The sequence below is a fragment of the Bison bison genome, unplaced genomic scaffold, assembly GCF_000754665.1.
Source record: "Bison bison bison isolate TAMUID 2011002044 unplaced genomic scaffold, Bison_UMD1.0 scf7180017864181, whole genome shotgun sequence".
Lineage (NCBI taxonomy): Eukaryota > Metazoa > Chordata > Mammalia > Artiodactyla > Bovidae > Bison > Bison bison.
In genome coordinates, this window is record NW_011494753.1 from 1,711,969 (window position 1) to 1,728,180 (window position 16,212).

A 16,212-nucleotide genomic window follows, 5' to 3' on the forward strand; every position below is an offset into this window, starting at 1 on the left:
CCTGGTGGACCGCTACCGCGTGACACGCTGCCGCCACGAGGTGGAGCAAGGCTGCGCCGTGCTGCGCGCCACCCCGCTGGCCGACATGACCCCGCAGCTTCTGCTCGAGGTGTCGCAGGGCCTGTCGCGCAACCTCAAGTTCCTGACGGACGCGTGCGCCCTGGCTAGCGACAAGTCCCGGGACCGCTTCTCGCGTGAGCAGTTCAAGCTGGGCGTCAAGTGCATGAGCACCAGCGCGTCGGCGCTGCTGGCCTGCGTGCGCGAGGTGAAGGCGGCGCCGAGCGAGCTGGCGCGGAGCCGCTGCGCGCTCTTCAGCGGGCCGCTGGTGCAGGCGGTTGGCGCCCTGGTGGGCTTCGCCACCGAGCCGCAGTTCCTGGGTCGCGCGGCGGCCGTGAGCGCCGAGGGCAAGGCGGTGCAGACCGCCATCCTGGGAGGCGCCATGAGCGTGGTGTCGGCCTGCGTGCTCCTGACCCAGTGCCTCAGGGATCTGGCGCAGCACCCCGACGGGGGCGCCAAGATGTCGGACCACAGGGAGAGGCTGAGGAACTCGGCCTGCGCCGTGTCTGAAGGCTGCACCCTGCTATCTCAGGCTTTAAGGGAGAGGTCTTCGCCCAGGACTTTACCGCCAGTGAATTCCAATTCTGTGTAATTAGCCACCCCCCCCCCCCCCCAATCCTCACCCTCATCCCCTCCCTGTTCCATCCCCCCAACCCACTCCCAGGCTAAAGGAAGATAACATATTCTCTGCCCTTTTCCATTTATACCAAAGAAATCAACGGTGAAGCTTCCCCCCTACCCCCCGCTCCGTTAAATGCTCGTGAGGAATCTTCCAGAAGGCAGGGCCATGCATACATGCCATTTATGCACGCATTCTGAGGGCCCCTGTGCCCCACCAGCCCAAGCACAGTAGGGACCAGCAGGTGGAAGATGTGACATCTGCTAGTTACGGGGTTAACCCCCGCCCCCTACCCCAGCTCCCCTTCCGGGACTCCTCAACTAAATTTTATTATTAATTGGGCAGGAAGGAGGTCATGGGTTCATTTCTTTTTTGGTCTTTTATTTTCTTCCCTAATTAAAAGGTTACCTCAGTTTTCACTCCTTAGACATGGATGTAGCTACCTTTTGTTTGTATGTTGTTATTTTTTTAAGCAGTCGTGATGGATTAGGCGTATACTTGGTGTGGAAAGAGTATGACTTTGCCATGTGATTTGCAAATGGGGGGAGAAAGCTACTGTGAGTGTGTGTTTTATTTTTTAATTTACACTATAGAGTGATCCCCCCCGCCCCATGTCAAGTTTTTACCTTGCATGTACTGGAGTATTTATTTCATCTATTAAAATGTTATGTTTCTCAGATTACTTTCTGCAATGATTGTTGATTTTTCAATAATTGTAATGTTGCAGGCTGCCTGTCATTCCTGGAAAGGCACCCTAGAAAGGTTTCGCTTCAGTTAATAGTGAGGTGGGTCCCCTTTATGCTTTTTCCTGAAGAGTTAACTTATTTGAACAGCCTAGAATTCAAGAGAGAACTGTTTGTAAAAAAGAAAATTGTCCCCTTGTAAAGGCAGGGGACACATACAATGGTTAGATTACCTATAGTGCTAGGTTGGCTGTTTGGGTTTTCTTTGTTTTTTTTTTCTGTCTTCTAGTTTCTCCTGGAAAGTAATTTTGCATCCATTGTTCCCGTCTCATCTTTCTGTCCTAATGAACAGGGTTCAGGCTAACTGCAGTCTGATTTGTATTCCGCCTGTCTTTTTCAGATTAAGGCTCTTGCTAGTCCCGTGTGGAATGCATGTACGGGAATCCGTGTGTGGACCTGCAAAAGTACTGTATATCAAATGAGAGTATGTAGACAGGTCTGTTCAGACAAGAACCAACTGCTCTTGATTTTAGAAAACCAAACAAATGTAGACTGTTCTAGAGTGTTCAGTGGAGGGGGAAGAATTCTGAAAAGAGTGGTAATAACTTTCTAGACCCAGGGCATGAAGGCAGGCAAAGGGGTTATCTTTGTGACCTTGGTTTAAGATACGACCCGGTTGCGTGTATGTTGTTTGCTTTGTTCAGTGAAATCTGGAATTACTTTAAGGTAGCGGGTCCTTTCTGCAGACAGTTTTAAGAAAAAAATATTGGGGGAGAGGTGTATGGTTTTACTGAACCTAGCTAACTTTTGAACATTTTCCCACTGAAAAAAACAACACATGTATTTGCTGTGCCTATCCTCAGAGAGCTATGTGGATAAAACTAGTACATGCTTTAAATTTGCTCAGTTTATTTATTTATTTTTTTCTTGGGATTTGTTGTGCCTAAACCTTTGCAGTTGCCACAGAGCTGAAAAGAAAAAGATTTTTCTACTGTGATGTGTTAGAGAGGAAAGTTATAGTGGTTGTTTTTACTTGAATGACTGTATTTATTACAAGAACATTGTATTCAGCATGTAGAACCTCTTTAAATCTATGTTGGGTTATTTCACTCCTTGAGCTTCTCTGAAGTAAAGTGGTTGAGTGTATACATTTTTAAAAGCGGTCAAGGGAGCTGTTCTTTTTCTCTCTTAGATCCTGGTAGATTTAAATTTCTGAAGTCTATAAAAGATGAAAATGACCTTGAATGCTTATTCCTCTCCCCCGGCCCTTTAAGTCTGGATTGGTCAGGTTTAGGAAGCTTTTAAGGGGAGAAAACCTACCAAACCTATGTGCCAGTGACAGTCCTGCTTACATATAGGAATTTTTACTTACTTTTATTCATTGGATTTCCACAAGTAATGCTGACATTTATAATTGCATGTTTCCTTTAGCCTGTGCAGATCACAAAGAGTCAACTGAATGGAACATAGTAAAATAAAACCAGAGCCAGAAATCTGCAAATTTGGTATCTGATTAGGAAAAAAAGAATTGCCAATTGTTCCTTGGACTCATTCCTTGCAGAAGCAATTTTCAGGACAGTGCAAGCCAAAAAAAAAAAACACTTTCCCTATCTACTTGGATGCAGTTAACTAGCTAGTCACCAAATTAATTTTGAAACTTCTTTTCCTCTTAGCCAAGTGACCATTGCTTTTAACGTTTCTGTGTATTAAAGATTTTTGGACTTGTAGTTGAAATCTCTGTCGACTGAAATTGATCAAAGATTCCGTTGTGTGTTGACCTCTTTTTTTCTCCCTCTATCTCTAAGATAAAGTTTAGGATTTTTCATCCAGCAGGTGGCTTAAAGTGAATTCCACTTGTATTTTTTCAACAGGCTTCAGGAAAGTAGAGTGAGGAATGCACAGTATCTCTGTGTGTCTGTATCACTTGGTTAGCTGGGCACAAATCTTTGATATTTTAACTTTCTCCTGATATATTGCTGCTGTTCTTTAGTCGTTAAGTTGTGTCCAACTCTCTTCCAACCCTGTGGACTGTAAGCCTGCTGAGCTTCTCTGCCCGTGGGATTTCCCAGGCAAGAATACTGGAGTGGGTTGCCATTTCCTTCTCTAGGAGATCATCCTGACCCAGGGATCAAACCTGAATCTCCCGCTTGGCAAGCAGATTCTTTATCACTGAGCCACTTGGGAAGCCCACTTCTCCCAATGTACCAAGCAGCTAAACTTGTTTTTTAAATAGCCCTGATTTTGTGAAAGCATCTCAGACCTATTTCATTGGGTTTAATAAGGGCAGCAGAGATACTGGTTTCAGGAATAAAATCACAGTGGCCTGATTTTTTTTTTTTTTCCCCCATATTAAACCACCCTAAAGTTAATTTAGACAGCTATCCTTGAGCTCTTCTGACTTCTGAGGGCAAGTTTTCTTAAACACGGGCTTAATGGGCACCATCCTGACTGAGAATGTTGGAAACCTTCCTTTGAATGGTCCTAAGAGAAGGAAATGATTATGGCACTGTTCTTGGAACAGAAGCCATTATTTATGACAGTCAACCGAAGTAAATGGGACAAAAGGCTTTCAAACACAAGACTTCACTAGAAAAAAAGCATAGCTCTGTCTTTCCATGGTTGTTTAAGCTTGGCCTTTTTCTGTTACTCTTTCTGGGTTGATGTTAGGAAATGCAAAAATTACGTGTTTATGTGTTTCGAACTCCAACCTCATCTCCACCCCAGTTGTTTTTTTTTTAGTCACGTTTCTAAAAAATATCGAGTTCATAGTTCTGGAAGCATCATCTAAACCTGATTGGTTATTTTGCAGATACTTTTTTTTTAAAGCTGGCATAGGGATCTAAAATATTTGACAGTTTGAAGCAGCTAATTTTAACAGAAACACCTGTTTGTTTTTTTTTTCCCAGAATGAATGTGACTATGGTAACATGCAGATCAGGCAGAGGATTTGAAAAATGCCTGCCAAAGCCTCTTCTGAGCTTTGCTCAGTAAACAGAGAGGAGTTAGAGAAGAAATCTTTGAAGCCCTAAGTGGTACTTTCACCATCAGGCCATCCCCTGGCCCGTGGGTGCTTAGAATTCTAACTCCTGGAAGAGCCATGAAGGAACCCACCTCGCGTTCCAGGGTGGACACAGGTACCTGTGTTCCCTACAGGCAAATTCTTGTCTTGATTGAAAAAAAAATTTTTTTTAATTTTTTTGCATGAGTATGTGTGAAATAAATTGGCTTCTTTTATTGAAAGCAGGGTTTTTATTTGGGATCATTTGTGTCAGTGAGTTGTCTGGTTCCACTCAGTGGCAGAGGTTTAAAGATTGGATTGATCTGATGCTGCAGGGAGAAAAGTGTTACTTGTATCTGTGATTGGGGTTGATTTAATTGAACTGTAAAGCCCCTTCAGGTCAGGGATTGTCATACTTGGCATATGTGCATTTGTTTTTTTTAAGTAAATGTGTGTCAATACCTGTCTCAAGTATAGCCAAGTGTGAAAGTGTTAGTCACTCAGTTGTGTCTGACTCTTTGCAACCCCTGTGGACTGGGGCCCGCCAGGCTCCTCTGTCCATGGGATTTCCCAGGCACGAATACTGGAGTAGGTTGCCATTTCCTCCTTCAGGGGATCTTCCTGACCAAGCGATGGTACTCCAGTCTACCTGCATTGCAGGCAGACTCTTTACCATCAGGCCACTAGGAAAGCCCACTTTTTTTTCTGGAAATGAAAGTTACAATGGACCTTTGTTCAGCAACTGTAGAGCAGGGGACCAGCAGTATGTGCCAGCCACTGTCACAGGCCCTGGGGTGCAGCTCTAAGGGGGTCATGGTTCCTCCTTTTGTAGAAAGTCGGGTGCTGCTCCAGACTTGATCAAGGGACTGGCAGTAACATCCCCATCATAATCCTGGGCCCTACCTCTGGCCTATTCTGTCAGCAACATGGGGTGTGGAGCAATCTGAGTCTCCCCCAGCCTTCCCAGGTGTTTCTGACCCAGGCCCAGTCTGCAAGGCCTGCCGGTTCTTTTTTATTCCCTGTGGACCCTGTAAGATCTCAGTGCTTCTGTATCAGGAGGTAGCCGCATTTCTACAAGTTTCTTGTTTGCTCAGGTGGTTTTTTTTTTTTTCTCCTGGATATTTCGAGCCCTTTTCTTCACTTAAGATAATTTAGGCTCTCCTGCCAATTTGGAATTGGCAGGTTTTTCTTTTGGGGGTTTGTGTGTGTGTATGTGTGTACAAGTACAGAGTCCTTGTTCTCTTAACTCCCTTTGGAGATGAACTGAAGTCATGTAATAGTAAACTGGCAACTTGGCTTTCTATGTTTTTGCATGCTGTTGACTCTTGTCCTAGAAAACTGGAACTAGCAGACAACCTAATTAAAAATCAACCCTTCAGCTCTTTGGCTGCCCAAGAAAGAACACTTTGCTCTTGAGTTTGTAAAGTACTTTATTCAGAACCAAATGAAGCATACAGACTTATTCCAAAGCTCATTTTAGGGAAAAGCCAAAGTTTGCAATATACTCAGGAAATATGTTCTTGAAGCCCAGTCATGCACCAGGAATTAGGAAGATCTTTTAGATCCTTCATATTCACAAGGGTGGTCCCGGGAGCTGGCTTCAGCACCAGCAGATAGCAGAATCTTGGCCCCACCCTTGACCTACCCAGTAATATCTGCTTTGTCAAGATCTCCATGGATTTCTGGGCACACTCACTTTGAGAAGCACTGCTTGGGGAGATAATATGTAGCCACCATGGCCAAATCCTTGCTCTGCTCTTGACTGTGGGAACCTAGGCATTTACTATGTTTATTTCAATCTTTTCTGTTTATCATGTGTGTTCATGTATGTGATGTAACTGGCTCCTTCCAGCAGTCTTGTGAAGTAGGCAGGTATTACTCACTGTACGTGTCATCTAAACATTTGTACTTCGGTTTTCCTGTTGTGAAAAATATTTATGATGAATTCCCATGAAGTGCAAGACCTCCAGAGTAGTCCTATCCACTTACAAGATGATCGAAAATATTATCTGAAACACTTTATGTTACAGTCGGTTTCCCCTAAGGATCTTTTTTACCCTTCCGGTAACTTGACACAGCAAATACATTGTGATGTCCTTGAGGAGGGCACAAATAAAGAGCATAGCCCTGTCTTCTAAGTCTTCTGTTATTCTCTGGGGCAAACCTATCCAGATTCTCGGAAATGTTGGATGTCTAAAGTTCTTCAAAATGTCAAACTTCCAGGAAGTGTTTAAATGCTATTTAGGTTTGTTAGTACAGTTTCATTAATAGCAAATATATTTACTGATTTCAAGCTTTATTCTAAGTATTCACTAATAACTTACTTTGTTTATTTTTTTTGCTGAAGTAGGACATAGAAGACTTTTTAAAAAGTCCTCTTTTAGGAAAAGAAAAAATGTAAGTAGCTCAGTTGTATCTGACTCTTTGTAATCCCATGGACTGTAGTCCACCAGGCTCCTCTGTCCATAGAATTTTCTGGGCAAAAAATTGGAGTGGGTAGGCATTCCCTTCGCTAGGGGATCTTCCCAAGCCAGGGATGGAACCTGGGTCTCTTGCACTGCAGGTGGATTCTTTATCACTGAGCCACCAGGGAAGCCTCTATGCATTCAAGGTTAATGAGCATATTGCCCTGAAAATTTTTCTGCCAAAATTGCAGTATATCACCTAATGTGGTTTCTGACTTCCTTCTAATTTGCCCATTTTTTTTTTTCCACCTGTGCCCCCTGCAGTTCAAGTGTGGAGCCCCAAGCACTGGACTGCCAGGGAATTCCAAATTTGCCTGTTTTAGATGGCAAAGATACTGATCCAGTAAAAAATCACACATTGGTTGCCTTAGGTATAGGAGACCTGCCTTCATGTCAGACCCCTAGAAGTTAGATATTACAGGAAACATAGGTCAGTTTAGTGCTTACTGAGGCCCTTTCCATTTCAACTTTGGCCATCTGCTTCCTATTCTAAAATGAATGGGTAAGTCATTCCAGTACCTTCCTTGAGATAGAATTCTGATATAAAAGTTTTTCTAAAAGTTTGCTTGGAGGCTAGGTTTTACTTAAATGTTCTTTCGGTAAGTTCCATGATAAAAATATTTTTAAAAACATACGTATGATTCTAGTTTTATCACTTGGAACTTCATTTTAAGGTATGTAGGCATTTTAGTAATGCTGTGAGAAGTTGTCCATAGAACTGACAGAAATAGATCATCTGATATTTCACCTGTCTTGATGGAGTCATGTTGTTCATATTGTTTAGTCACTAAGTCATGTCCAACTCTTGTGTGACCCCATGAGTTGTAGCCTGCCAGGCTCCTCTGTCCAGGCAAGAATACTGGAGTGGGTTGCCGTTTTCTTCTAGAGGAAATTTTCCCAACCTAGGGATCAAACCCATGTCTCCTGCACTACACGCAGATTCTTTACCAGTGAGCCACCGGGAAGCCCACCTTATATTAGAGGAATGACAAAGCCACACAGCATTCCCAACAGACCCAGAAGCCCCATCCTTTGTCATCCTCAATAAAATCAGTTTGTGATGTGGTTTGTTTTCCAGCAGAGATGTTTTCCAAGTATACCTTCCTTTTGTGTTACATCTATGTGGCTACAGAAAACAGACCTGAAAAAGTGTGGCTCCCAAAGGACTCATTGAATGAAGAGTAGGATGTAGGTGTTGCTGTGATGCACCAGAGCATCTTCCCTTTTAGACAAAGTAGATGGATTCAGTATCATGGGGGTTGATTCCTTTCTGGGCATCTGAGGATTATTCACTTTAAACGCTCCAGGGAAAAGTTTTAACTATATATATATATATATGAAAAATAAAAGTCCTTTTCTGGAGCAGCCAAGGATTTGGTGTCCACAGCAGGTTCTGGAACCAGTCCTCCACAGATGCAAGAGATTACTGTGTTTGCAAATCTTTGACCTCCAGAGTACCTCATTTAATTTAAATAAAATATTCTCCATGTAAGCTAAAGTCCTTCCATTAAAACCCATCATCCATGTCAGCAAGATAAGCAAGCAGGTATTTAGGTAGATGGGGCTTTCCAGGTGGTGCTAGTAATAAAGAACCTCCCTGCCAATGCAGGAGACAAGGGACTCGGGTTCGGTCCCTGGGTCAGGAAGACCCCTGGAGGAGGGCACGGCAACCCACTCCAGTATTCTTGCCTATAAAATCCCCTGGACAGAGGAGCCTGGTGGGTTATGGTCCATAGAGTCACAAAGAGTTGGGCATGACTCCTGTGACTTAGCACAGCATAACACATTTAGGTGGATGTGTAGGTAGACGGGTAATAATCAGAAGGTGGGTTACAAAGTAGAGCCTTGTTAAGTCTCAGGGCTGAGAAACTAGATGTGTTTCTACCTTCATAACACTTTGAGAAGTGAATTCTGCAGTGTCCAGTGGAAATTCATTTCAGTTTTTTGAAGCATTTCCTAATTGCCTAACCTAAATTGTTCCTCCTCCACTGTTCTGGCCCATTTTTTTTCCAGCTGAAAAGAGAACGGCTCCCATACTGCTTAGAGAAGATAGGACATTAATTAATGCCTCAGGGGATGTTCATTACTGGGACTCTTCACACATCTCCAGTGGCCATTTCTTAAGACTGATTCTGTCCTGGGAGCTGGGAATATGGAGATAAGCTTAAAATACAGAACAAGTGATAAAAAGGGAGTACAGATTACAGGAGTTCGAGATAAGCACCATAAATACTGTCAATGAGAATCCTCTAGTTTAGGTCTTTGGCTATTTGTGATCTTTGTAGTTTCTTGTTATTGTTCAGTAAGTTGTGTCCAGCTCTTTGTGACCCCATGGACTGTAGCATATCAGGCTTCCCTGTCCATCACTATCTCCTAGAGTTTGCTCAAACTCATGTCCATTGAGTTGATGCCATCACATTCTGTCGTCCCCTTCTCCTCCTGCCCTCAGTCTTTCCCAACATCAGGCAGGGTCTTTTCCAATGAGTCAACTCAGGTAGCCAAAGTACTGGAGCTTCAGCATCAGTTCTTCCAATAAATATTCAGAGTTGATTTCCTTTAGGGTTGACTGGTTTGATCTCCTTGCTGTCCAAGGGACTCTCAAGTGTCTCCTCCAGCACCACAGTTTGAAAGCATCGATTGTTCTGCGCTTAGCCATGCTTATGGTCCAACTCTTTATTGTTCCTGGAGTTGAACAAATTCGTGACCAGGGAAGGAGGTTGGCATCAGAACTGGTCTTTCCTACTCTCAGTGCCAGGTGACTGCATATAATTTAAGTGGGGACTTCATGAAATTTATTTTTGGTGCTGCTGGAGGGTAGTTTTCAGTTAGAGACTGCAGGTGCCTTGAAGAGTGGGCTTTATTCCAAGGCTTAAGGGTCATTTTCTTTTCTGCTTGTTAATTCTGAGTAGTGTTGATGTAGGGTGTAAGGCTGTTCTGGACCAGCTTTGCTCTACTGAAAGTAGAACAGCTTTTCCCCCCTTCATTCACTGCTGGCCTGGCCTTGGATCAGGAGCCCTAGGTGGGGCTGCTGAAATCACCTTACCTGCAGAGAAGTCCTGGGCCTGGCTGCCCACCACCTTTGGAGATCACCTAGCTCTGAGCTTACCTGGTGGGTTAGACAGTAAAGAACTCACCTGCCAATGCAGGAGACCTGAGTTTGATCCTTGGGTTAGGAAGATCCCCTGGAGAAGAACACCCACTCTAGTGTTCTTGCCTGAAAAATTCCATAAACAGGGGAGCCTTGTAGGCTACAGTCCATGGGGTTGTGAAGAGTCAGACAGGACTGAAGCAACTAACACCACTTTCACTTTTGAGCTAGGCTGGGGTACTTGAAGATGCATGTGGCTGGGAATGGAGCTGGCTAACAGATTGGAAGCCTTCCAGGCAAGAACTGGGACTTTTTCATTTCTGTCATCCTTAGCAGGTAGCCAGCATACTCAATAAACGTTTGTTCAATGAAAGAAGCAAGAGCCAACATCTTTTGAGCCCCTGTGTATGCGAGGAACCTTACCTTGCATCTCTCAGTCTTTAACACTTTGAAGTGTGAAGAGTTGTTCTCCTTTTACAGATGAGGATGTTGAAGTGAAACCGCTTGCCCAGGGACACAAACTAGAAAAGAGTGGAATAAGGGTAACAATCAAGTTCTGTCTGGTGGAGCCTAGCATTCTCAGCCACTTGGCTACAGAAAATGAATGAATTTCTAGGATGGAGTCCCTCTGCCTATTGAGGTTGAAATGCTCACCAACCCCATTAAAAAAGGAAAAACACTGTATTAAGACTCCCAATGCAGTGGGCACAGGTCCCATCCCTGGTCAAGGACCTAAGATCCTGCATGCCTCGTGGCATGATCAAAAATTTAAAAAGCGCCAAACCCCTAAACTCTACCAATGACAATTTTTGTAGGTTTCCTCCTGAGCCTTTGGTCTGAGCCCTTTTGCAGAGGGCCCTGGTTGCCCATGGCTCCCTTATAAAGTCTCAGCCTTTCTACCAGCTGCTCAATCCTGGTGTCCTGGAGGATGCTCGGAGATCAACCTCTGCTTTGCCTTGTAACCTCCACTTGGATTTCTCAAATACAAATATCTTAAGTTATTGACCACTTGCAACACTCCATGGTTTCTCCATTGACTTTAGGATAAAAGCCAGACTCCTAATTGAGAGAGTTCTAGATGATCTGGTTCCTTGCTCCCCGCAGACTGCATTCCACCCATGATAGCACCTGCAGAGTCCCTCTCGTGTCATTCTCTTTTTACCTGAGCTCTTGCACAGCTGTGTCTTCTTGGACAGTTCATCCTGCACCCTGCCTTTCTCCCCCAGCCTCTGACTCTTCTAGCCTGGGTGGCACCCCACCAATGAGTCCTTGTGGTACCTTTGACTTCCCTTCTATTGGTTTACCAAGTTCTTGTAATCCTCTGTTTACTTATCCATGTTCCCAGTCTGTATCATCGGATGGTAGAGTCATCTTTCTGTCTCCAGTGACTAATGGAGTTGCCTAACACAAAGTGCTCAGCCGACTCTGCAACCCCATGGACTGCAGCACGCCAGGCTTCTCTTTCCATGAGATTGCTGGAACAAATTTAGCATTTCCTACTCCAGGGGATCTTCCCGACCCAGGGATCAAACCTGCATCTCCTGCATTGGCAGGCAGATTCTTTACCACTGAGCCATCTGGGAAGCCCAACACACAGTAGGCCCCAATAAACATTTTTGCATGAACAGATGTGTTGGTGAGTCATATCAAGCTTTTAGAGAAGAAGAGCCCAGAAGTAAAAGACTTCATTAGCTTTTCTCTTTGTCTAGGTCCCTTTTCGTCAGTTACCAAGTTCATCCAAAATTTCCTTCCTAGAACCCTGAAGATCTGTTTCTTCCCTCACCTGCAGTGCCAGGACCCTAGTCCAGGGCCTCACTGACCTGCATATAGACGATGCTGCAGAATGTATCTCCCTGGAGATCGGCTGCAGCCTGGACCTCTCAGCCAAGGTTGACCTGCTTTCCTCATTTCCCTGCCCATCACTCATGCCTTTCTGCAGCAAATTGGAACCCTAAAGTGCACCTTCAAGTAGCCAATACATGTATGCGAGTGTGCTCAGTCATGTTCGACTCTTTCTGACCCCATGGACTATAGTCCACCAGGCTCCTCTGTCCATGGAATTTTCTAGGCAAGAATACTGGAAATGAGTTGCCATTTCCTCCACCAGGGGATCTTCCTGACCCAGGGACTGAACCCACGTCCCTTATGTCTCTTGCATTGGCAGGCAGGTTCTTTATTGGTAGCTCAGCACATTTCTTGAGTACCATCAGTGTGCCGCAGGACTGATCCACTGTGGATAGGACTGGGCTCCACTCAGGCTGTGGCCACCATCGCCTGCCACCTCCAACTCAAGCCACTGTTATAGTATAACAACTCAGACAATCCTGTGCCCTCTTATCCCTAACTCTGTGCTTTTGCTTTCGTTGGCCTCTACATGAACTGTCTCTCCCATCCTTCTGAATCGTTACTAACCCCTTGAGTACACACTGCTTCCAGGGTCCTAGGATCAGGACTCTTGGCTGCCATATAAGGGTGGCCCAGGCACTCAGGACCATTGAAGACCCTCCAGGGATTTGGGTGGATTCTAAGGGGACATTTGAGGGGCCCTGGGTGGACCACAGTCTCTTCTCTGTCTTAATGTCAGAGCCTAAATTTGGGCTTTGGTTTGTGAGCTGCAGGAGTGGTGCCGACCTGGTGAGGATTCACTTTGCAGGGTGGTACTTGGCCCAGTGGGGATGTGGAAATGAGGCACCACTTGACGAAATGAGGTGGTGTTTTTTTTTTTCCTTCCCACAAACGGACTTAGAACTGTATTCCCCAGGGAGCCCTTGAAACCAGCGTGAGAATTGACCGAGGGAATGAGTTCTGGCTTTCAATCCCATAATTGTTATGATACAGAAATTACTCACGGCTTGCCATAATCAGGTTTGGGCTATAATAGTGTACTTAAGCAGAGCTCTGGGGTGGGCGGATGCTCACCAGCATCCTCTGCCTACGTCTTTCCTGCCCAGGCTCTTATGAGTGGAGGCAAAAAGCTAAAGCTTTAGGGAAGAAAAATGGGGTGCTGCCCCAAAACGCTGCTGGGAATGGGGGCCACCAAAAACCTCAGGGGCCGCAATGTCAGCAGCAAACACATGGTCCTCAGGGTTGAATTGCCTTTTGATACCTAACCCTTTGAGTTGCTCAGTCACGAAATCATGTCTGACTCTTTGCGACCCCATGGACTGTAACACGCTAGGCTCCTCTGTCATGGGATTTCCCAGGCAAGAATACTGGAGTGAGTTGCCATTTCCTCCTCCTGGGGATCTTCCTGACCCAGGGATTGAACCCACATCTGCATTGGCAGGCAGTAGCTTCATTAATTTTGTTTCTTTTTGCACTTGATTGTTGACACTGTCTAAAAATATAAAATGATGGCTGTCTTATCAAAATTAAAGGAATGGTTTAAAACAAAGGCATTCTATCTATTTACTTAACTTTTCCCTTCCAGCAAGGACATTCCAGTTTCAGTGGAGTAATAAGCAGATAGGGTTACCATGACCACGGTGAATTGCCATGACAATTTCGACAAACACTGAACTGAGTTGATCGTGTCCCCTTTCTGGTGACGTGACATGGATCATAAGAGCACTGGGTGTGACTGAACACGGGTGTGGCCAGAAGCCTTTTGTCACAAACTGAGCAGCTGTGGTGTGGGGCCTTGGTGTGATGGTCTCCAAGTGACGTGGCTTCTCTCAGACTGTGGGGTCAATTTTGAAAACTGCAGAGAAGACTAAGTGAAAAGAATAATGTTGTCAATGGTCTCACTTTAAGCATGTAAAAAACTCACCACAGGGCTCAGACATGATGTAGGGTCTGGTTCCCCAGGCAAAGGAGGAATCACCATTTTCAGTCTGAAAGGGTCAGACTGTGAGCAGTTGAAGTCTGTGCTTTCATTTTTATATTATTTGTGTGTGTGTGTGGTTAGTTCATTTGCTAGAGTTATATCACATACATGAGGACTTCCCCAGTGGGTCAGTGGTAAAGAATCCGCCTGCCAACTGCAGGACACCTGGGTTTGATCCCTGGGTCTGGCAACCCACTCCAGTATGGTTGCCTGGAGAATTCCGTGGACAGAGGGACCTGCTGGGCTACAGTCCATGGGGTCCCAAAAGAGTTGGACATGACTGAGCACACACACACTCACACACACAAACATCACATCATACCACATACACAGACAACAGAACAGCTTTGTTAAGATTGGATTCTGAAAATGAATAAAAAAGAAAGACTGGATTCTGGACAGATGTCATACTCATTCACCATTCTCTACTGGTGGAAGGCTGTGCTTTCTGTCTTTGCACTGCCCTGCCCTCTCCCCAGACACTCCAACTCTTTCCTATCCCAGGATGCCTGCATCCTGATACTCAGAGATTAGCCCCTAGCAGCAGAGGCAGGCTTGCTGACCTTCTCAGAACAACTTCCTTGATTTCTCAGAGGGAAGTTCTTCTCTGCTCACTGCCTGACCGCCTGACCCATGGCTGCCTCTCTTCCTATCCAGTGGGCCCTGCTAGTATACCAGGCTCCTCTCCACTGCCAGCCTGGATCTGCTTGAGCCATTTCAGCCAGCAGCTCCCTCCCAAAGCCCCACCCTGGGGTCAGGCATCAGTGATACAAAAGACCCACTCCCTAGGCTCAAAGAAGATTGATGCTTGTAGAACATAACTTGCACTTGGGTAGTGATCCCTGAAACCCTCAAATCCTGGAAGGCTGAGGAGTAAACCTGAGGTGGTGTTTGGGGGCAAAACATATTGGAACAGAAATCTGGACTCAAAAGACTTTCCTGATGGTCCAGTGGTTCAGACTCAACACTTTCATTGCAGGGGCAAGTGTTTGATCCCTGATTGGGAAACTAAAATGCTGTATGCTGTGTGGCTTGGCCAAAAGAGAATAAAAAAAGAAATCTGGACTCAGCAGCCCTTGAATTACTCAACAAGCATCTCTCTGCCTCCCTTTATACTTATAAGCTCATCTATTAGCATCAGTTTCAGGCCTTACCCCCTGCTACCCCCACCAGAAGGGAGGATCTCATACTCAGTTCCCTGACAATCCACCAACTCATAACTGAAGGTGATTTTAAAACTGTATTAAGATTGTACTTGGTGACTTGTCTTCTAGAAGACATATACTCTGTCCCTTGAAAGTCGTGGTGGCTTCTTCTGGAGTTGGGGTGGGGAGTCAGACTGAACATAACTCTGTCTTTATAAATAGGCCTTCCTTATGGACATTGTTTTTTTTTTTTAATTTAAATTTATTTATTTTAATTAGAGGCTAATTACTTTACAATATTGTATTGGTTTTGCCATACATCAACATGAATCCACCACGGGTATACGGACATTCTTATAAACATGCTCTGACCTTCACTATTGAAGATTGGGGAAATATGTGAATTATACTATAGATGAAATAACTCAGCCTTGCGGCCTAGATAAAATTGGGCCATGGGAAGAAGTAGAAGAACATGAGAATTGTAGTAATTTGATGCTAACGGTTACATCAAAACCTTTGGTTCTGATGCTAAAGTCAGAACCACTGACCTTGACCACTCATGCAATATTTTGAGTTCTAGGGTTTTTCTTTAGGAACGTGTTTGAGTTAGTACAATCATTTTTGAAAAAGTATATGTAAAAATTCTTTCAAAGGTAAATCCAAGCAAAGAAGCACTTCTAAAGAGCCATGACATACCTTGTTATAACAAAACCACTGCTTAGTTTTATTAATAAATTTATTGTTGGGGTTTCCCTGGTGGTTCGGTGATAAAGAACCCACCTGCTGATGCAGATGGGAACCCACTCCAGTATTCTTGCATGGAGAATCTCATGGACAGAGGAGCCTGGCAGACTGCAGTTCATGGGGTCACAGAGTCAGACATGACTGAGGGGACTTGGCATGCTTGCACACAGGAGTTCCACAGTGATGCTGATGCTGTGCTGGGGTCCACACTTCTGAGAACCTCTGGAGCAGGCCCCCATTCTCAACTTTGGCTGCACATTGGATTCACTTGAGGAATTAAAAATATCTGTACATTGATGCCTGGGTTCTACCAGTGGAGATTCTGATTGGATTGTTTGAGATACCTCGGGTATTGGCATTCATAAGAGGGGCCAAGTGATGGGGCAGTGTTTGAGAAATACTGGACTAGGTCACAATTTAAAACTGAAAATCATTATGTCTTAACCACTAAAGTTTATTTCCTGGGACTTCCCTGGTGGTCCAGTGGTTAGGACTTCCCCTTCCAGTGCAGGGGGTAGGTGTTCGATCCCTGGCCAGCGAGCTAAGATCCCACAGGCCTCTCAGCCAAAACTAAAGCAATGCTG

General features: G+C 44.8%; 1 protein-coding gene across 1 annotated transcript; it reads left to right on the top strand.

Annotated features, from left to right (window-relative positions):
• Positions 1-6: 6 nt before the first annotated feature.
• On the top strand, positions 7-1,358 carry MESDC1 (mesoderm development candidate 1). The gene has a single exon (XM_010843238.1). It carries the CDS (start codon positions 86-88, stop codon positions 647-649), a length of 564 nt encoding a protein of 187 aa, XP_010841540.1. The 5' UTR covers positions 7-85; the 3' UTR covers positions 650-1,358.
• Positions 1,359-16,212: the final 14,854 nt, after the last annotated feature.

Coding starts and splice junctions, on each gene's coding strand:
- MESDC1 (XM_010843238.1), top strand. CDS start 86: ATGACCCCGCAGCTTCTGCTCGAGGTGTCGCAGGGCCTGTCGCGCAAC.